At 42.8% G+C, this 23,825-nt stretch overlaps 1 protein-coding gene across 1 annotated transcript in view; it reads left to right on the top strand.

Annotated features, from left to right (window-relative positions):
• The window catches only part of ARHGAP15 (Rho GTPase activating protein 15), a 690,583-nt gene that overhangs the window by 635,800 nt on the left and 30,958 nt on the right, over positions 1 to 23,825 (top strand). Inside the window, exon 14 of the mRNA XM_077273018.1 lies at positions 16,900 to 17,005. Coding sequence (XP_077129133.1) covers positions 16,900 to 17,005 — 106 coding nt within the window. The remainder of the gene's footprint in view (positions 1 to 16,899; positions 17,006 to 23,825) is intronic.

Genomic DNA, 23,825 nt, shown 5'->3' with positions numbered 1-23,825 from the left:
ACTTTGCCTAAAACCGGCCCTGCCTACAAGTGTACAAAGATATTATACAGTCACCATGTGACAAGTGGGCCTGTGTAACTTCAAATGCCAGGGCTGAATTTTAGTCCCAGTCCGGCCCTGCCTCTGTGAGATCCCCGCTAGCAGCGTGAGAGTTTTTACCCCACTAATCTTGTCCTGTTCTTGTTGATTGACAGGTCTCTTCTATGTGTGCATTTAGGAAGAGTGTGAAGGAACATATGATTGGCCTCGGGGAGACCAAAACATCCAACACCGCGGAGACACCATCACGTGTTTCTCAACGCAGTGATCCAGAACACTGCCCCCATCCCTTATGGGAAATATGCAAATGCATGTAGGATAGCTGCGGAGACACCATCACGTGTTTCTCGACGCAAGCAGTGAATAGCCAGACCTTTCCCCGGGAGGGAACAACCACAGGAAGGGCAGCATCCAATAAAGGAAAACATCCAATACAGGAAAACCACCTATGCCAAGCATGGTATCCATCCACTGCGTTGAGAAACACGTGATGGTGTCTCCGCGGTGTTGGATGTTTTGGTCTCCCCGAGGCCAATCATCTGTTCCTTCACAGCCTTTTACTAGGCACTGCTCCTAATAGCCAGATTCCTACTCCACACTGATGAGGGGCAAACACCCCGAAACAGCTGTCTGTGGATGGATACCATGCTTGGCATAGGTGGTTTTCCTGTATTGGATGTTTTCCTTTATTGGATGCTGCCCTTCCCGTGGTTGTTCCCTCCCGGGGAAAGGTCTGGCTATTCACTGCTTGCGTCGAGAAACACGTGATGGTGTCTCCGCAGCTATCCTACATGCATTTGCATATTTCCCATAAGGGATGGGGGCAGTGTTCTGGATCACTGCGTTGAGAAACACGTGATGGTGTCTCCGCGGTGTTGGATGTTTTGGTCTCCCCGAGGCCAATCATCTGTTCCTTCACAGCCTTTTACTAGGCACTGCTCCTAATAGCCAGATTCCTACTCCACACTGATGAGGGGCAAACACCCCGAAACAGCTGTCTGTGGATGGATACCATGCTTGGCATAGGTGGTTTTCCTGTATTGGATGTTTTCCTTTATTGGATGCTGCCCTTCCCGTGGTTGTTCCCTCCCGGGGAAAGGTCTGGCTATTCACTGCTTGCGTCGAGAAACACGTGATGGTGTCTCCGCAGCTATCCTACATGCATTTGCATATTTCCCATAAGGGATGGGGGCAGTGTTCTGGATCACTGCGTTGAGAAACACGTGATGGTGTCTCCGCGGTGTTGGATGTTTTGGTCTCCCCGAGGCCAATCATCTGTTCCTTCACAGCCTTTTACTAGGCACTGCTCCTAATAGCCAGATTCCTACTCCACACTGATGAGGGGCAAACACCCCGAAACAGCTGTCTGTGGATGGATACCATGCTTGGCATAGGTGGTTTTCCTGTATTGGATGTTTTCCTTTATTGGATGCTGCCCTTCCCGTGGTCGTTCCCTCCCGGGGAAAGGTCTGGCTATTCACTGCTTGCGTCGAGAAACACGTGATGGTGTCTCCGCAGCTATCCTACATGCATTTGCATTTAGGAAGAGACATAACAAACAACTGGGACTGTTCCTGGCAAAAGCCATCGAGAACGGTGCCTCAATAGTCTCCTTTCCAGCTATGGTCCCCATCCAGATCTTCAAACTATGCCCCAGCATTTCAGAGAAAAACAGCAATTGTGATGCTCAGTTCTTATGATATTGACGTTACTTGGGCAGCATAAATCAACTGACTGGAAAAAATTAAAGACAATCTCTACCATTGTAGAATTCACAAAATCATCTTAAAACAATGTCCAGTCATTAAGAAATGCCGGGAGATTACCGCTCTGAGGACTGAAATCTTGTGAATGCCGATCTGGAGTATAATAAAGTCTGCAAATCGGAATCAATAAAAGCTACACTAAGGCAATAATTAAATATTTACCTTTATCTAGATCTATAGAAATAATAAGATCTGTTCTCCTCATGATGCATTTAGTTCACAGAAGATTGTTTTTCGACTGGAAGCCATTCACCACTGGACTATGAGAATATTGACGTTTGTACGGGCTTAACCGTCTTGACGTAAAGATGAAGATTCCATTTAATGGCAGCGAGCGGAGATCTTCAAAATGGCAAAGAACCATAATTCCGTTATACAATGATTAACCTTTAATTCCGGAATCAGAATGAGATGAATTATTTGCATTCACGCTGGGGACGACAATAATGATGAAACGGTTATGATGTATGGTGCTAATGCCCGACGCCATGCTGTTTAGTGGCCCACTATGTTTCCAGGACTCGGCACGCCTGTAGCACACAGGGCACCGAGTGCATGGCTCCATGTAAGAGGGAAACAACTAACGCTATGGAGTAACAAGAATCTTAGGTCTGCTCTGTAGCACTCGGAGATTGTTGACATCTGCTGAGGTTGAAGCGCTCAGTAAGCAGGAAATGGGGTGTCACTTTGAGTGGTAGTCTACCATTACCCTGGCATCCTAATGAAGTGACTGCAGTACACAGTGCTACGGGATGGCATCTTAACGCACGGATAAGCAAAAGCACTTTCCTCCTTGTCACTGTCATCCATCTGCCTGCACCCTACTGCAGCCAATGGGATGGAACCATGCTACAATGTGCTATAAGCCATTTAGAGTTGCATATTGCATAATCAGTGCCATTAAATATGTTAAAAAATGACTATTATTGGTTATTTCCCTCTGTCTCCGACACCTGGAGTTTGATACATTAGCGCTCAAGTTTTCCGAGAGCAGATTCACTTATTAATGTTATCTATGCAAAACATTGCAAGATTAAGCTAAGCATCTCAGTATAAAGAACAGTATTCACCGAGCACACACAGGCGGCGTAATGTGTTTAGTTCATTTATCAATTTACAATGCAAAATCGTTGAGGACAAGATCAACGTCAAGAACACAAATTTGTAGGCTTTGTATAATTCTCTGTATTTTCTCAGTACGTTACGGCGCTGGATCGTTAGGATTTTATATCAGGGCTGCAAAAAAAAAAAGAAACAATATATATTTGTATTTATTGTTATTATTATACACAACTATTTTGTGTATTATTTATCATGATTATTGTAATAATTATCAATGTATTATTTTATATATTATTTTCATGCTACGTGCAAATTGTAAGTATATATTTTTTATGTAAAAATATAAAAGTTCTGCATTTAATGATACAGAGATCAATACATCAAAAAACACAGAAATGTCATGCTTATATATAGTTTAGGTCACACCAGCATATGTTCTCTCATCCGAGGGAATCAGACCGATTATGCCTACCTCACTCTGATCAGAGTTTGATCAGAGTTTGATCAGAGTGTGATCCAATTCTCGTGCATGAGGAGAAGATGGAGAAGAAAATGTCTTCAGCTTCTCCAGTCTGTCATTCCATGAATCTAGGATCGCACTCAGATGTCATCGAAGTGCAGTCCAATGGTTTCCACGGGCTCATTGACATGTATAGCCAAGTGCGAGCCGAAGTTTTCTTGGATCACAGTAGGAAGGAAAATATGGTGGTCTGCACAAGCCCTTAGTGTCATGATGGGGTTCATTGGGTGCCTGAGGACCACCCTCCATCAATATCGAACCCCAGTGGTAAGTGATTGGCTCCAGAGTCATAAAATGAGTTGTCTTCTGCTGGCTCACTATTGGGTTAAAATTTTGTTTAACCTAAGGACCTTCAGTCTATTGGTTCCTCTGGTTTTTTGTGCTTGCGAAAACAATTTATGAGAGTTGTCAGATGTAGCTCTGTAATGAATGGAAAAATACTCAGGCTCAAAAGTTTGTGTTGCTGCGTTATTAAGGAAAAACGCACCAAGAAAAACCAACCTGATCATTTTATATTTGATAAAGCAGTCAATAATTTCCGTCGTTGGCCTTGAGAGTCCAGACAAGACCATGAATGTCGATTCAGTTGGAAAACCTCCATACACAGTATGGAGAACTTGGAGACAAATCATTCATTTTACATCAATCTCTCCTGATTCCTCCGTACACATGAATGTTCGATTCCATCAAGCGCCCCTATATTGAGAGCCACTAACCGATTCCTCTGGCGGCAGCTTATCTCTAGAAGAACAAAAGGATCGACCACTGAAATTTATTAGGATGGATCCTTCTCTCCCCTGACCTCAGCTGTCGGGGAAGAAGCAGAAGGACCCATACACATTGACTCATCCCATTGATATTGGTGGGTTTCAGACGACTTTAGTCTCATGTGGGTCTTTAGGATTGTTGTAGTCCCAGTCATATTCAACGTACAGATGTTTCCTTCCTTATCGTACAGATGTTTCCTTCCTTATCATCCCTTTTGTTCTAGAGATGAGTGACACAAAATAACCAGATTTGAAAACAAATAAACTAATTTTGTGTCACTCTGTCGAGAGATGTTTATGCCACGTGTATCTACACGTTGCCACTCGGTGACCGTGATTTGGATTGAAGCCTGTTGAAGCTTTTTCTAGTCTGACAACAAAATGAATTGAATTTGTAACGTGAGAGATTTTACAGAAAGGATGAACACATTTGTGTAATCAAGTCATAATATCAACTTAGAAAAGGTCGCGGTGCCAGCGTTCATTACATCATGGAGGTTATCCAGCCTGGCAAGTAGCAGCAAGGTGTTAATTCCTTGGAGAAATCAGGAGTATAACCCAATGCGGTCTTAATTGGGGAAAATAAAGTCTTCGAAGGACAAAAAGCTAAAAAGTTCATCCATTGTTGTCTTGAGGACCATCAGCTTATCTCAACTCCCTATAATGTTTCCCGTCTTATCGAACCAATTCTACTCTACGGAGATGGACACTGATTGTATTTTGTTCCCAATAAAAGGACCAATTTACACTCCACAATCTGGAGACGGCGCTCAACAAGCCATGAAATGCCGGCACAGTACGTACCGCCTTGATGTCTCCATGATAAAACCATTTCTGATGTTCAAAATCCTAATCGAAGCATAAAAGACGCCATGATAGTTTACACATGAATAACTTAACTTTATCTGGGACCTCACAAGGTCATGGAAGGTCCAACACAAACATCTAGAAACAAATGCATTTGTTCTTTTAGTATTTTCTCGTTCTTATCCATTTTTGGATTGGCATCAGGGAAGCTGAACCTCGTAAACTGTCCTAGCGCAGGAAGGCAAAGGTACATAGCGCCAGAGAAGGGGAAAAGAAATCATATTACGCTTTTTAGTGCATCAGTTCGCAATATTTTCTCCAGGCTTTAAAGAGCAAAGTGTGGCAAAAAATCCCGAGCTCAGCAGCTTTATGTAGCCGAATGGCGGAATGTGACTGCGTGATTTATAATGAGAAAAGGTATCTGCAACACACAATTTTCTACCTAGCTGCAAATAATAATTCATAGTGATGTCCCTCGCAGATAAAAGACCTTTTGTGTGTTAGGCCTATGAGGTAAAGTGATCATGATAAATGTCGGACCAGCGCAGGTAACGGCTTTACAAACCATTAAGATTAGCTGGGCCTTTCTTCAATGATAACGGTAGCCAAGCTGTGACTGTATGTGGTAATAATATTGCAGTCCTGATAAATGCCAGAGCCGGTGGAGGTGTTTATCATCGCCGGCTCAGGACTGCTGACTAAAGCTGCCACAAGTTGACTATTACTGGGGGTTTTTTTTCTCATTCTTTTCTTGTTTTACAATAGATTAGAAATAAACCACTACACAAAGAGTAATGAGGACAAGTCCAGGGGCGGACATACCACCGGCCCAACCTGTGCAGCTGCACAGGGACCCAACCGGTCAGGGGTCGTCTACATTTACCTACAAAGAGGAAAGAAGCTTCAGTCTCGCATTATTGGACTGCTAAGGGCCCATATACCCTTCTTGCCCAGGGGCCCCTTTCTGTCTGTATCCACCCCTGGACAAGTCATTGGTTCTTTTCTGGGTATGTGCAACTTCTAAGCATTACCCCACCTGTAAGGCTCTGTGTACCAGTTTGGCAATCTTGACTGGAAAGAACGGTATGTTCCTAGTTCTCTATCAGTGGTAGGGTTGGAACCTCGGAAAAGTAGACAAGTATTTCCCCATCATGCGGTTCATCAGGAGAACATACTGGCGGATACCGGCTCCGAGAGTCACGAAGATGTGCACCATTCCCACGCTGTCTTTGACTCTTCTCTTTATGGACCTTAGACAGTATGTTCTCCTGATGAACCTCATGACGGGGAAACGCGTCTCGTAGACTGAACTCATCATAAGGATACTGGCTGGGAAATCCTGATCTATTGTATTGATTTATCAATCTGATGGATATTGGTAATAATAATGGGTAACTAACTATTGATGCACACGGAAGCACTTTAGAGACGTTGAATATGAGGGCACCTCTCTTTGACTAATGGACCCCAAGGCTCAGTCTGAAGTACATACTATGTTGAGGATTATATCCAATATATGATACGTATCTGTATAATCTCTCTCTTAGCTGTGGTATACTTACTCTCTAATATACCTCCCAGTATAACCGCTTATTTGATTTAATTATTCAGCCTGTACCCTCATTGTAAGGGCCCCCTCTCCTGATAAACTGTCCAAAATAGGGTACTACGTTGACCTGATTACAAGGGGGGGGAATAAGTATTTGATCCCTTGCTGATTTTGTAGGCTTGCCCACTGACAAAGACATGAACAGTCTATAATGTTAAGGGTAGGTTAATTTTAACATTAAGAGATAGAATATCAAAAATAAAATCCAGAAAATCACATTGTATAAATTACATAAATTTATTTGCATTTTGCAGTGAGAAATAAGTATTTGATCCCCTACCAACCATTAAGAGTTCTGGCTCCTACAGACCAGTTAGACGCTCCTAATCAACTCGTTACCTGCATTAAAGACAGCTGTCTTACATAGTCACCTTTATAAAAGACTCCTGTCCACAGACTCAATCAGACTATAACCTCTACAACATGGGCAAGACCAAAGAGCTTTATAGGGATGTCAGGGACAAGATCATAGACCTGCACAAATCTGGAATGGGCTACAAAACCATAAATAAGACGCTGGGTGAGAAGGAGACAACTGTTGGTGCAATAGTAAGAAAATGGAAGAAATACAAAATGACTGTCAATTTACATCGATCTGGGGCACCATGCAAAATCTCACCTCGTGGGGTATCCTTGATCATGAGGAAGGTGAGAGATCAGCCTAAAACTACACCGGGGGAACTTGTTAATGACCTCAAGGCAGCTGGGACCACAGTCACCAAGAAAACCATTGGTAACACATTACGCCATAAAGGTATAAAATCCTGCAGTGCCCGCAAGGTCCCCTGCTCAAGAAGGCACATGTGCAGGCCCATCTGAAGTTTACCAATGAAAACCTGAATGATTCTGTGAGTGATTGGGAGAAGGTGCTGTGGTCAGATGAGACAAAAATTGAGGCCTTTGGCATGAACTCAACTCGCCGTGTTTGGAGGAAGATAAATGCTGCTTATGACCCAAAAAACACCATCCCCACTGTCAAGCATGGTGTTTCTCTGCTAAGGGCACAGGACTACTTCACCGCATCAATGGGAGAATGGATGGAGCCATGTACCGTAAAATCCTGAGTGACAACCTCCTTCCCTCCGCCAAGACATTAAAAATGGGTCATGGCTGGGTCTTCCAGCAAGACAATGACCCAAAACATACAGCCAAGGCAACAAAGGAGTGGCTCAAAAAGAAGCACATTAAGGTCATGGAGTGGCCTAGCCAGTCTCTAGACCTTTATCCCATAGAAAACTTATGGAAGGAGTTGAAGCTCCGAGTTGCCAAGAGACAGCCTCAAAATCTTAATGATTTAGAGATGATCTGCAAAGAAGAGTGGACCATTTAGTGATTTACTTGCTCATTTTACTTTTTATGTGGGTTATTTTGGGGTTTTGTGTGTGAAATGGCCATAGTGTGAACATGCTCTCACACTTTGCTTCTATACCAGCTTATAGCCCGGCTCATTTCTTTTGCTTTTAACACAAATAGCCACATATTCTGGGGTGTGGGTGAACGGGGGGACTAAAGTACATTTGTGCATACATTTTTCATCATCTTAATAATGACATCACAATGACAAACAAAAACAAACAGGTAAATACATAATATAGACTAAAAAATAAGGCGCAAATGAAAAACAGGTGCACACACCACAAACTAGATAAAAAAAGATGAAAATGTGATAATGAATTGTCTCTTGTTTTTGCCAGTAACACATTTTTTTAGAGGGTTTTTTAGAATTCGGGAACTAAAGTCTATTTGTTATATAAAGATAAGTTCTTCAACGTTGCATTTCTTCTTCTTCCATTCGGATGGAATGTGAAGTCTGCAGACGATCTGAATAACGTTTTGAGCAGAGAAAAATCCCATTAAATGTAAAGTTCACCAAAATATTTTAGTCCAAAGTCCTAGTAAAAAAGATGAGAAGATTAAGCATTTTTTCAACTGCTAGGCCTACAGGGTGTACAACTAAGATACAATGTGTAAAAGAAATGTATGCATAGGATAGAACAAATAATAAAACAAGTCTGTGTTGTATAGAGAGTCAGTGCATTGTATAGCAACTTAATCTCCTTGCCAGGGGCTTGCATGAAGGAGCAGGGGCCCCACAGCAATGATAGAAATGGATGTTTAGTTGTGGGGTTGCGCTTTGCCACTCCTCCCTGATCCTCTGGGGAGGGGACTGCTGCACTGGTTCTCTCCGCCCACGAGCAATCTCAGTGAGATTGCCTGGGCCTCATTTTTGCCAGCACCTCATAGCAACTGTATGGTCTGCTTCAATGCTAAGTTATACAGTGGGGCAAAAAAGTATTTAGTCAGTCAGCAATAGTGCAAGTTCCACCACTTAAAAAGATGAGAGGCGTCTGTAATTTACATCATAGGTAGACCTCAACTATGGGAGACAAACTGTGAAAAAAAAATCCAGAAAATCACATTGTCTGTTTTTTTATCATTTTATTTGCATATTATGGTGGAAAATAAGTATTTGGTCAGAAACAAAATTTCATCTCAATACTTTGTAATATATCCTTTTTTGGCAATGACAGAGGTCAAACGTTTTCTGTAAGTCTTCACAAGGTTGCCACACACTGTTGTTGGTATGTTGGCCCATTCCTCCATGCAGATCTCCTCTAGAGCAGTGATGTTTTTGGCTTTTCGCTTGGCAACACGGACTTTCAACTCCCTCCAAAGGTTTTCTATAGGGTTGAGATCTGGAGACTGGCTAGGCCACTCCAGGACCTTGAAATGCTTCTTACGAAGCCACTCCTTCGTTGCCCTGGCAGTGTGCTTTGGATCATTGTCATGTTGAAAGACCCAGCCACGTTTCATCTTCAATGCCCTTGCTGATGGAAGGAGGTTTGCACTCAAAATCTCACAATACATGGCCCCATTCATTCTTTCATGTACCCGGATCAGTCGTCCTGGCCCCTTTGCAGAGAAACAGCCCCAAAGCATGATGTTTCCACCACCATGCTTTACAGTAGGTATGGTGTTTGATGGATGCAACTCAGTATTCTTTGTCCTCCGAACACAACAAGTTGTGTTTCTACCAAACAGTTCCAGTTTGGTTTCATCAGACCATAGGACATTCTCCCAAAACTCCTCTGGATCATCCAAATGCTCTCTAGCAAACTTCAGACGGGCCCGGACATGTACTGGCTTAAGCAGTGGGACACGTCTGGCACTGCAGGATCTGAGTCCATGGTGGCGTAGTGTGTTACTTATGGTAGGCCTTGTTACATTGGTCCCAGCTCTCTGCAGTTCATTCACTATGTCCCCCCGCGTGGTTCTGGGATTTTTGCTCACCGTTCTTGTGATCATTCTGACCCCACGGGGTGGGATTTTGCGTGGAGCCCCAGATCGAGGGAGATTATCAGTGGTCTTGAATGTCTTCCATTTTCTAATTATTGCTCCCACTGTTGATTTCTTCACTCCAAGCTGGTTGGCTATTGCAGATTCAGTCTTCCCAGCCTGGTGCAGGGCTACAATTTTGTTTCTGGTGTCCTTTGACAGCTCTTTGGTCTTCACCATAGTGGAGTTTGGAGTCAGACTGTTTGAGGGTGTGCACAGGTGCCTTTTTATACTGATAACAAGTTTAAACAGGTGCCATTACTACAGGTAATGAGTGGAGGAAAGAGGAGACTCTTAAAGAAGAAGTTACAGGTCTGTGAGAGACAGAAATCTTGATTGTTTGTTTCTGACCAAATACTTATTTTCCACCATAATATGCAAATAAAATGATAAAAAAACAGACAATGTGATTTTCTGGATTTTTTTTTCACAGTTTGTCTCCCATAGTTGAGGTCTACCTATGATGTAAATTACAGACGCCTCTCATCTTTTTAAGTGGTGGAACTTGCACTATTGCTGACTGACTAAATACTTTTTTGCCCCACTGTATATGTCCTATTTTGACACTTAGGGGATATCACTGGACTATTCCCAGAGGAAAAAAATCAAAAATCACCATATACCATAAATTATAGACCAGAGGTGTAATCACAATTTAGACCACTGTCTTTAAAAACAACCCAGAACTGCTACACTGTAGAGACACTTTTTTCTTATCTTATATCAATATTTTATTATTTATTTACTCTGCTTTTCTCATATAGCGCCATCATAATTGTCAGCGCTTTACAGACATCATCACTGTCCCCAACAGTATGTCTTTGGAGTGTGGGAGGAAACAGGAGAACCCAAAGGAAACCCACGCAAACACGGGAAGAACATACAAACTCTTTGCAGATGTTGTCCTTGGTGGGTTTTGAGCCCAGGACCCAAGTGCTGCAAGGCAACGGTGCTAACCGCTGAGCCACCATACAGTGCTAACCACTGAGCCACCATACAGTGCTAACCACTGAGCCATGTGCAATTAAGATTACACTTCCCAAAATGCAAGGAATGTTGAGATTTTAGCTTCAGGTTTTCTTAAAATCTCGAGAATTTAGAATGCAGCTCTGAATTATATTACATGCTGCAACTCTATATCAGAACAGAATAAGAAATGTACTGTATGTACACAGTGACTGCACCAGCAGAATAGTGAGTGCAGCTCTGGAGTATAATGCAGGACATAACTCAGGATCAGTAATGTAATGTATGTACACAGTGACTGCACCAGCAGAATAGTGAGTGCAGCTCTGGAGTATAATACAGGATGTAACTCAGGATCAGTAATGTAATGTATGTACACAGTGACTGCACCAGCAGAATAGTGAGTGCAGCTCTGGGGTATAATACAGGATGTAACTCAGGATCAGTAATGTAATGTATGTACACAGTGACTGCACCAGCAGAATAGTGAGTGCAGCTCTGGAGTATAATACAGGATGTAACTCAGGATCAGTAATGTAATGTATGTACACAGTGACTGCACCAGCAGAATAGTGAGTGCAGCTCTGGAGTATAATACAGGATGTAACTCAGGATCAGTAATGTAATGTATGTACACAGTGACTGCACCAGCAGAATAGTGAGTGCAGCTCTGGGGTATAATACAGGATGTAACTCAGGATCAGTAATGTAATGTATGTACACAGTGACTGCACCAGCAGAATAGTGAGTGCAGCTCTGGAGTATAATACAGGACATAACTCAGGATCAGTAATGTAATGTATGTACACAGTGACTGCACCAGCAGAATAGTGAGTGCAGCTCTGGGGTATAATACAGGATGTAACTCAGGATCAGTAATGTAATGTATGTACACAGTGACTGCACCAGCAGAATAGTGAGTGCAGCTCTGGAGTATAATACAGGATGTAACTCAGGATCAGTAATGTATGTACTCAGTGATTGCACCAGCAGAATAGCGAGTGCAGCTCTGGGGTATAATACAGGATGTAACTCAGGATTAGTAATGTAATGTATGTGCACAGTGACTGCACCAGCAGAATCGTGAGTGCAGCTCTGGGGTATAATACAGGAGGTAACTCAGGATTAGTAATGTAATGTATGTACACAGTGACTGCACCAGCAGAATAGTGAGTGCAGCTCTGGAGTATAATACAGGATGTAACTCAGGATCAGTAATGTATGTACTCAGTGATTGCACCAGCAGAATAGCGAGTGCAGCTCTGGGGTATAATACAGGATGTAACTCAGGATTAGTAATGTAATGTATGTGCACAGTGACTGCACCAGCAGAATAGTGAGTGCAGCTCTGGAGTATAATACAGGATGTAACTCAGGATCAGTACAGGATCAGTAATGTACACAGTGACTCAAAAAAAAAAAAAAAAAAAAAAATATATATATATATATATATATATATATATATATATATATATATATATATATAAAATCTACACCCACTGGCCACTTTATTAGGTACACCTGTCCAACTTCTTGTTAACACTTAATTTCTAATCAGCCAATCACATGGCGGCAACTCAGTGCATTTAGGCATGTAGACATGGTCAAGACAATCTCCTGCAGTTCAAACCGAGCATCAGTATGGGGAAGAAAGGTGATTTGAGTGCCTTTGAACGTGGCATGGTTGTTGGTGCCAGAAGGGCTGGTCTGAGTATTTCAGAAACTGCTGATCTACTGGGATTTTCACGCACAACCATCTCTAGGGTTTACAGAGAATGGTCCGAAAAAGAAAAAAAATCCAGTGAGCGGCAGTTCTGTGGGCGGAAATGCCTTGTTGATGCCAGAGGTCAGAGGAGAATGGGCAGACTGGTTCGAGCTGATAGAAAGGCAACAGTGACTCAAATCGCCACCCGTTACAACCAAGGTAGGCCTAAGAGCATCTCTGAACGCACAGTGCGTCGAATTTTGAGGCAGATGGGCTACAGCAGCAGAAGACCACACCGGGTACCACTCCTTTCAGCTAAGAACAGGAAACTGAGGCTACAATTTGTACAAGCTCATCGAAATTGGACAGTAGAAGATTGGAAAAACGTTGCTTGGTCTGATGAGTCTCGATTTCTGCTGCGACATTCGGATGGTAGGGTCAGAATTTGGCGTAAACAACATGAAAGCATGGATCCATCCTGCCTTGTATGGAGCATCTTTGGGATGTGCAGCCGACAAATCTGCGGCAACTGTGTGATGCCATCATGTCAATATGGACCAAAATCTCTGAGGAATGCTTCCAGCACCTTGTTGAATCTATGCCACGAAGAATTGAGGCAATTCTGAAGGCAAAAGGGGGTCCAACCCGTTACTAGCATGGTGTACCTAATAAAGTGGCCGGTGAGTGTATATTTATAGTGTAAAATACGCTCACATTTACTTGAATACAGAAGCTGATGTTACTTTTTCTATAAGTCGGTGTTAGACAGGAGGTAATAAGATAAATCACGCTCACACCTCTGCAGCATATGTTTCCAGACTGTATTCCTATGGATAGGTACGTCTCTGGGAGTCAAGCCTCCTGCCTGAAGGGTGATTTTACGGCACATTAAAATTGTTATCAGATTTATGAAGTCATTGTTGCACGCAGGTTCTGGCAGACAAGTCGCACAGTGGGTTCTTGGAGAATGATTTATACTGTGCTAGTGCCAACATGGACGGTGTCTTGTTTAATGGTTATCCGGACTCCCTCGCTGCTCCGGGAATGGTGCACGGATCTGATTGTCAGTTGTGGAGAAGATTTGGTAAAATCCAGGCAATAGCGGCTTTTTTGGTGCGGTAAATATAGACACAAGGACATGTGAAGAGCAAACTCAAGCAAGTGATGTTGTTTCTGTTTGGGGAGTACGGCTTAATTGCTGCTCTTAATGTCCTATTAAGTGACTGAGTAAATTCCAGCTGTGAGCCTGTGATAAATCATTTCATGTTCAGCAAGAGGGACTTTCGCTGAAAAACGAAGAGATCCAGTAGGTTTTTTTTTTCTTAGCTGACCAAAGGATTTCTTGAAAGTAATAAAAGTTATGTAGGATTTGTGCTCACAGTAATATGTAGGGCGACTATAAGAAGGACATGAGCACCTCCAGGTGACTGATATATGATGGCATGCTGCAAACATAATGCATTCAATAGGAAATAAATATGGCTGCCATGTCTTAAAAATATTACCTGTCCTTTCACCCAAAATGGCAGAAAAAGCATTGTCTTCCTGCCCTCACCAGTCACCACACAACAAGTCTACGATGTCTGGGAACTGTCCCAATTTTCATGATGTTTAACTTGCCATCCACCTTTCATTAGTTTCTCTTCATTAGTGTTCTGCCAGTGCTATAGGTGCTGGAACTTCCTTTCCCTCCCTTCTGTACGCACTACTCCTAATACTATCCAATGGCTTGCCTGCTTTAAACTGAGAACTCGCCTCTCTGCTGTGCCTCTCTGCTATGAATCTCTGCTATGCCTCTCTGCTATGCCTCTCTGCTGTGCCTCTCTGCTATGAATCTCTGCTATGCCTCTCTGCTATGCCTTTCTGCTATGCCTCTCTGCTATAAATCTCTGCTATGCCTCTCTGCTGTGCCTCTCTGCTATGAATCTCTGCTGTGCCTCTCTGCTGTGCCTCTCTGCTATGCCTCTCTGCTATGAATCTCTGCTGTGCCTCTCTGCTATGCCTCTCTACTATGCCTCTCTGCTATGAATCTCTGCTGTGCTTCTCTGCTATGAATCTATGCTATGAATCTCTGCTATGCCTCTCTGCTGTGCCTTTCTGCTATGAATCTCTGCTGTTCCTCTCTGCTGTGCCTCTCTGCTATGAATCTCTGCTGTGCCTTTCTGCTGTGCCTCTCTGCTATGAATCTCTGCTGTGCTTCTCTGCTATGCCTCTCTGCTGTGCCTCTCTGCTATGAATCTCTGCTGTGCCTCTCTGCTATGCCTCTCTGCTATGAATCTCTGCTGTGCCTCTCTGCTGTGCCTCTCTGCTATGAATCTCTGCTATGAATCTCTGCTATGCCTCTCTGCTGTGCCTCTCTGCTATTACTCTCTCTTGTGCCTCTCTGCTATTACTCTCTGCTGTGCCTCTCTGCTATGAATCTCTGCTATGAATCTCTGCTGTGCCTCTCTGCTATGAATCTCTGCTATGCCTCTCTGCTATGCCTCTCTGCTGTGCCTCTCTGCTATTACTCTCTGCTGTGCCTCTCTGCTATTACTCTCTGCTGTGCCTCTCTGCTATGAATCTCTGCTATGCCTTTCTGCTGTGTCTCTCTGCTGTGCCTCTCTGCTGTGCCTCTCTGCTATGCCTCTCTGCTATGAATCTCTGCTATGCCTCTCTGCTATGCCTCTCTGCTGTGCATCTCTGCTATTACTCTCTGCTGTGCCTCTCTGCTATTACTCTCTGCTGTGCCTCTCTGCTATGAATCTCTGCTATGCCTTTCTGCTGTGTCTCTCTGCTGTGCCTCTCTGCTGTGCCTCTCTGCTATGAATCTCTGCTATGCCTCTCTGCTATGAATCTCTGCTGTGCCTCTCTGCTGTGCCTCTCTGCTATGAATCTCTGCTATGCCTCTCTGCTGTGCCTCTCTGCTATGAATCTCTGCTATGCCTTTCTGCTGTGTCTCTCTGCTGTGCCTCTCTGCTATAAATCTCTGCTATGCCTCTCTGCTATGCCTCTCTGCTGTGCCTCTCTGCTATGAATCTCTGCTATGCCTCTCTGCTGTGCCTCTCTGCTATGAATCTCTGCTATGCCTTTCTGCTATGCCTCTCTGCTGTGCCTCTCTGCTATGAATCTATGCTGTGCCTCTCTGCTATGCCTCTCTACTATGCCTCTCTGCTATGAATCTCTGCTGTGCCTCTCTGCTATGCCTCTCTGCTATGAAACTCTGCTGTGCTTCTCTGCTATGAATCTATGCTATGAATCTCTGCTATGCCTCTCTGCTGTGCCTTTCTGCTATGAATCTCTGCTGTGCCTCTCTGCTGTGCCTCTCTGCTATGAATCTCTGCTGTGCCTTTCTGCTGTGCCTCTCTGCTATGAATCTCTGCTGTGCTTCTCTGCTATGCCTCTCTGCTGTGCCTCTCTGCTATCAATCTCTGATGTGCCTCTCTGCTATGCCTCTCTACTATGAATCTCTGCTGTGCCTCTCTGCTGTGCCTCTCTGTTGTGCCTCTCTGCTATGAATCTCTGCTATGCCTCTCTGCTATGCCTCTCTGCTGTGCCTCTCTGCTATGCCTCTCCGCTATGCCTCTCTGCTGTGCCTCTCTGCTATTACTCTCTGCTGTGCCTCTCTGCTATTACTCTCTGCTGTGCCTCTCTGCTATGAATCTCTGCTGTGCCTCTCTGCTATGAATCTCTGCTATGAATCTCTGCTGTGCCTCTCTGCTGTGCCTCTCTGCTATGAATCTCTGCTATGCCTCTCTGCTATGCCTCTCTGCTGTGCCTCTCTGCTATGAATCTCTGCTGTGCCTTTCTGCTGTGCCTCTCTGCTGTGCCTCTCTGCTATGAATCTCTGCTGTGCCTTTCTGCTGTGCCTCTCTGGTATGAATCTCTGCTGTGCCTCTCTGCTATGAATATCTGCTGTGCCTCTCTGCTGTGCCTCTCTGCTATGAATCTCTGCTGTGCATCTCTGCTGTGCCTCTCTGCTATGAATCTCTGCTGTGCCTTTCTGCTGTGCCTCTCTGGTATGAATCTCTGCTGTGTCTCTCTGCTGTGCCTCTCTGCTATGAATCTCTGCTGTGCCTCTCTGCTATGAATCTCTGCTGTGCCTCTCTGCTATAAATCTCTGTTGTGCCTCTCTCATGTGCCTCTCTGCTGTGCATCGCCAGTAACTGTACAGATGAATCTAAGCTGCCTCTTATATGTATATAGACTTTCCCAAAAACTGACCTTTTATTTATTTTTTGAGGAAAAAAAGTTTTTAGATAAGTTTTATTTTGTTTACTTTTACTTCTTTTGTTTTGTTGCTGTCTTTTTTCTTACTTTCTCTACTCTTCTATTTCCTACAGAACTTCCAGAAAGAGACCGTCAAATTAAAACGCTGAGGACGCTGGTGAAGCAGCTGCCGCCATGTAACCGAGATACCATGAAAGTTCTTTTTGAACACCTGAGAAAGTGAGTTGGAAGTTCTAAGTACATGTTTCTTGTTTGGTGTCTTAACTAACTGGTCCATGACAAATTTCTAAAATATACTCCAGGGAGCATCGCACTCACATACCAAAACGTCTCCTCGGCATCTATCGATCGCTCTACTACCCGGTCTATAAACAGCAGCAGGTTCCAATCAAAGTGTGGCTCGGCTCCATTACCTCACAGGGCCACACTCTAATTGATCCCTGCTGTGGGCCATTTTGAAGGGAAATGAAAAAATCTACACGTGATTCCTGTAATGATTTTAGTTCCTCTTAAATAAATGTAACCCTCTGTTGTCTGAGAGTTAAAATTGACACTTAAAAAAAAAAAATTGGGGAAATGAATGTTTCTCACCAAGTGCTCCATCTGGAGCGTTCCATTGTCTTTTTCAGACCGGCGCCATTCCCTATCGATGTCTCGCAACATCACTTTTTGCTCGTGGGTGATACAGTTGGAGCACAAAATGCGTTCCAAGATACGTCACTCCCTTTTATTCTTATTTATGGCGCTAAATTTGTCGTCACATGACATGCTGCATGGTGGGAACTATCTTGGAGATGTTACCTGGCGTTATGCTAACCTATCTGGATATCATGTCCAACCTATGCCCCTTATTATCACATAGGTGCCACAATCGTATCTAGAAGCCAAGTATTGGCATTCTATATATATCTTTGAGTAATTGATGAATTTATGATGAACTTACACAGAATGAACTCCTGAGGAAGCTATTTTGGGGAAACGCGTTGAGTACAGGATTCTTCGTACTAATTTGAGATTGGGTTGAATACGGCACATTATGTACATTTGGATCAGTTATTTTTCTAATATCGCACTTGTTATTATGAATATTATTACATTTTGTTGCATTACTTTGTCTTTTTGGCCTATAGTTATTTATCCTTTCACTTGACATTTTGGCACATTATGGATAAGGATTGGCACACCCCATTGAGACACCTTGGTTCCCTGTAACATCTATTTGACCTCTACATGTAATTTTTGACGACTATTTGGGGTTCTACTATGTGTTTTTTGCATTAGCCATTATGCTTGGATTGCCTCTAGACATATAGTATATAAGAGGGGATATTAGGGCAAGTTGACTTTGAGTGGGGGCGCCAATTGCATAATTCAGGGTGCCAACCTCTGTGGCTAGGTAGAGCCGACATTAGTCTAGTAATAGGGTTATTTTGCAAAAATGATTATTATTAGCCAAAAATAGGTGAGAAAAAATGTTGCTACCAAAGGTGCCCAAATCCTATAAATGAGAACTGTACTTGAAATGAATTTTGCTTAAATCAGCAGTACGGGCAAATCTAAAAAATGTAATAAATCTTATCCCAAAAATTCAGGACACTGAGGTTTCCGATTACACAACCTAGTATATTTAATAATGGGTTGGGAAGGCAGAGTTAGAAGCGAGGCAGAAGTAGACAAAGAAAGATTGTGTTGAGATTTCTAACAAGTCTTTTACCTCACCCAGCATTGTAGTCACATCTACACAGTTCAGTGCTGCTGTATAGCATCCTCCCTGCTAATGCTGCTGCTTCCCTCTGCATGCAAAGGAATGAAGAGCAGGAGTCACTCGTGTCTGTATGATGTGTATGGAGACATCAAGGCAGCTGGTTTCCCATCAGCTCAGAGTCAGCTGCAAATTCAAAGATAGAAGCCGCAGAAGACAAAATTTGTGAAATGCAGAATAAATGTTATGTAATGGCCAGAAATAGTGTTATTCCTCATGTAAGACATAGGATAGCTTATTCTGAAAAGTCAAAACTTGTAGTTTCATAGTTTTAAAGGGAACCTGTCTTGAGATTCATGCTTTTCAAACTACAGGATGATGCAGGATTGATGGAATATTTTACGTTTATACACTAAGATTTTTCAGAGTGAACATACTTTGAAAAGCTGGGCAGGGACAGTAGAGAGACTAGTCTGATGTGTTCGCCAGCTGGCATCTCTCCGCCCCCTACCATTTGATTGACAGGTTTCTCTCTATGTACATACATGCAAGAGACCTGTCAATTAATTGGGGTGAGGCAGGAGAAGCACTCCGGGGACAGCATCAGCCTAGTCAGGCCTCTCCCTGGAGTGTTTCCACAAGTAGGAATAAGACTAGTTCTCTGGATCAACAGCCCATCTCCAAAATTTAGTTTTCTTAACCAGTGATATTCTATTTTTCAAGAAAGACATCCAGACACTCCTTGAACCTGTTCTAATAGTAATCTATTATCTCACCACTCTAACAGTAAAGAATCCATAATATCACTGCACTAACAGTAAAGAATCCATAATCTCATCACTCTGACCATAAAGAATGCATAATATCACTGCACTAACAGTAAAGAATCCATAATCTCAGTGCTCTAACAGTAGCGAATCCATAATCACACTGCTCTAACAGTAGAGGATCTATAATCTCACTGCTCTAACAGTAACGAATCCATAATCTCACTGCTCTAACAGTAGCGAATCCATAATCACACTGCTCTAACTGAAGAGGATCTATGATCTCACTGCTCTAACAGTAACGAATCCATAATCTCACTGCTCTAACAGTAGAGGATCTATAAACTCACGGCTCTAACGGTAGATGATCTATAATCTCACCACTCTAACCATAAAGAATCCATAATATCACTTCTCTAACAGTAACGAATCCATAATCTCACTGCTCTTACCATAAAGAATCCATAATATCACTTTTCTAACAGTAAGAATCCATAATCTCACTGCACTAACAGTAAAGAATCCATAATCTCACCACTCTAACTGTAAAGAGTCCATAATATCACTTCTCTAACAGTAAAGAATCCATAATATCACTGCACCAACAGTAAAGAATCCATAATCTCACTGCTCTAACAGTGATGAATCCATAATCCCACTGCTCTAACAGTAGAGGATCTATAATCTCACTGCTCTAACAGTATCAAATTCATAATCTCACTGCTCTAACAGTAAAGAATCCATAATCTCACTGCACTAACAGTAACGGATCCATAATCTCACCGCTCTAACAGTAGAGGATCTATAATCTCACTGCTCTAACAGTAAAGAATCCATAATCTTACTGCTCTAACAGTAGAAGACCTATAATCTCACTGCACTAACAGTAACGAATCCATAATCTCACCGCTCTAACAGTAGAGGATCTATAATCTCACTGGTCTAGCAGTAAAGAATGTATTATGTCAATGCTCTAGCAGTAAAGAATTCAAAATGTCGCTGCTCGTGCAGTGAATAATCTGTATCCTTCCTTCATCTAATCATAGTTACAGGACAGTCACATTTGATATGACCAATATCTGCTGATAATTACCAAATATGCTTGAGCACCTGAAGAAAAGTTACTTCTGCATTGTTACATTTCAATGTAAGCATTTGTATACTACACATGTAATTGTATTATGGCAGCGGAACATCTCGGTTTGGTGACAGCATTTTGCAATGTAAACTCTTAGAAATACATATGGCATGAATAAAATATTCATGTCATCGATAGTGAGATAAGCTAATGGTACTGACAGATTAGATGAGGATAAATAAACAGCTCCTGGCTGTACAGAACACTTCACACCTCGCCTGATCATCTGCTCTTTTTACTATTACCTCCAGTGCAGGTAAATATGATTTCAGTGTCTGTAAATAGACCATTTTCAAGCTGATTAGAAAGCTTTATAAAACACTCTTTCGCCGGGCTGTTAACATGTGAAGTCACGCTGTGACATTACTTATCGAGAGTAACATTACCTGGAGGGATTTGGGCTCTTCTGTTTGCAAGACGGGAATTAGAGTGTTGCACAAAATGTCACTGCCTTGACTTTTAAAGAGAAATATGTGCTATTTATACACAAAACTGGTTACTTGTCAACCTGCAGCGTTATGGTGCAATTTATTTCGAGCAGATTATATGTCGCCACGCTCAGTGCGGTTTCCATGTGATGGCTGATATGGAACTCACCCATAGCCCTTCGACATGTATACTTGGCCTATTGACAACTCTTATATCAGTAAGGGGATTGTCAACTCTTGGGGACGGTTTATGTAATCATATGCATGTATTTTAGACTGCAAATAATTTTTTTTTGCAATTGGCTTTCACTAAAAATGTTGCCTCGTTTTGCTTTTCTAAACTTTTTTTTTTCCCTTGCACTTTCAACTTTGATGTGGTCTGTGGCCATAAATCAGCTGAGATGAGTTAGAAAAAAGACAGGTATAAGAGTTAAAAACTTCCCGTATGACATCCATAGTGCGGTGACTGACAGATCCTCAATTAAGTCATTCTGCAGCCAGCTCTAGAAAATACAACACAGAGGCTAGAGAAGGCAAAACCTGCAACCGCTTTTTATTAAACCCAATTGGAAAAATTATTTGAGCTCCAATTAAGTAAAAAAAAGCTCAAAACGTGGACAACACCTTTAAAGAGGCAATTCAGACTCTCTTATGTCATGACTTTGTTGTTGGGTGACTAGGGACCAAGGGCTCCTTCCCTGTACCTAATGCTAGGGGGTGCCCTAGCTCACCCTGTTCCCAGGGTTATTTCTGAAGGTGAAGATGCCGGGGCCACGTACCTTACCTTATCTCCTGAATCCACCCTCCGTTTGTACCCTTCCCCCATGAAAGAGGGGAGTAGTTGTGCACCATAGTACACCAACCAGACGAACAAGGTAACGCGAACAGGGAAAACGGAAAATACGAAGCATACAAATATTCACTCATATATAACAGAGGAATGCACCGGGGAGTGCTCTCTGCACATCCTCTCTGATGTGGTTACCCCGTGAAATCTTACACCTACAGTAAATCGAGAGGTAAGAGGCGCTGGAGAGGTTGCTTTGAGGAAGAGGTAAGAGGTGCTGTGAGCAGCACCTTTCACTTCTACGTGTATAATGTCGTTATTCATGGAAGACAAGGTTCAAGAGATTTTTTTTTAATCATAGCAAAATGAAAAATGAAGTAACTCTACAAATGTTCTTAATTAAAAATCTCCTTTCATTTTGTCATTACAGCTACAAAAGTATTTCGGTCTCTCCATGGTAACAGACAACAAACACTCTGTGTAGTCAGATTTTGCAGGAAAATCATCTTCTATCCGTCCTCTTTAGCTTGCTCATATACATTTAAGTATGTTGGGATGATGAGAGATACAAATGTAAAAAAGTATGAAATACATAAATATGGAAACGCGTGAATCTACATTGGAGATGCAGATACAAAACTCAGGATTTTTTCATTTAAATAGATCGGCATGAAAACAACTACCTGCAGCTCTTAAATATGGATTTGTAGGGAGTGGGACGGTTATCTCTGTTCATATATGATCATAGATTTTCTAGCCTTGCAAAGATGCAAAAAGGGGTTGTGCTCGCTGATGCAAGGGTAGAGTTACTGACGAATAATTTTTATGCAGTTTTTCAAAAACAAGATAAAACCATTGCCTGAGAATGGCCTTAATGTTATTTAGAGGTAGTTAATACGAGGGCAAAATAAGGATGAAAAACTATTCACTATGCCAGTTCCATGGTGACATGCAGTGCATTACAACGACTAGTCGCAACTTATTGGTCACGGTGATACTGTGAGAATGGCACCTGTCTCTCTGCATTGTCCTTCCTTTAGGGCATGGTATCTGCTCCCCAACAAGCACTGTTCTCCTTATCCACACAGATCTGCTGTTGGCAGAACCTGTTTAGTAATATTCAACGTGTCTATTTATCTGCTGCCTGCCCTGACCTTCACTAGTAATCTCCACCTATGTGGTCCAATGCCCTGCCTGAATGATTTCTGTTTATCACTTTGGTACCTTGTCCAGGCATCTGCTTCCTATCTATATGTTCTTCTTAGAGATTACACTGGAGTTGCAAACTGGGGATTTCCTTTTGAAGAAGTTCACACCCTCTTGTTGGATTTAAGGAGGTTCAGCCCTCAATCCTTAGTGACTCACAAGGTCCACACCACCAGAATGCCATTTTCATAGCACCTCCTTCACCATATAAAGTACTGACACCCAGTTGTCCTCCAAGATCATGAATCCGATGACAGGTTGACTTTGTGAAGCAAGTAGTAGGGTTGAGCGAAACGGGTCGGCCATTTTCAGAAGTCGCTGACTTTTGGCAAAGTCGGGTTTCTTGAAACCCGACCCGACCCCTGTGTGGGGTCGGCCATGAGGTCGGCGATCTTCTGAGTCTGGTATCGGAATTCCGATACCGAGTTCCGATATGTTTGCGATATCGGGAATCGGTATCGGAATCCATATTTAAGTGTTAAATAAAGAATCAAAATAAAAAATATTGATATACTCACCCTCGGACGTGCCCTGGTACTAACCGGCAGCCTTCCTTCCTAAGAATGAGCGCGTGAATGACCTGCGGTGACGTCGCGACTTGTGATTGGTCGCGAGCTGTCACATGGGCGGTCACGCGACCAATCACAAGCCGCGACGTCATCTAAGGTCCTTCACGCGCTCAAGGCTGCCGGAAAGAAGCAGGGCGCGTCCGAGGGTGAGTATATCAATATTTTTTATTTTGATTCTTTATTTTACACATTAATATGGATCCCAGGGCCTGAAGGAGAGTTTCCTCTCCTTCAGACCCTGGGAACCATAGTATCCCATTGCACTGCATTGGGTTTCGTGTTTCGGCCGACCCCGACCCCGACTTTTTTATAGGATCGGCCGATTTCACTCGACCCGACTTTTGAGAAAGTCGGGTTTCGTGAAACCCGACCCGATCCTATAAAAATAAAAGTCGCTCAACCCTAGCAAGTAGTATTACACGTTGCATACATGCATACAGTT

The sequence above is a fragment of the Ranitomeya variabilis genome, chromosome 7 (genome assembly GCF_051348905.1).
Source record: "Ranitomeya variabilis isolate aRanVar5 chromosome 7, aRanVar5.hap1, whole genome shotgun sequence".
Lineage (NCBI taxonomy): Eukaryota > Metazoa > Chordata > Amphibia > Anura > Dendrobatidae > Ranitomeya > Ranitomeya variabilis.
This window is presented reverse-complemented; position numbering and strand designations above follow the sequence as displayed.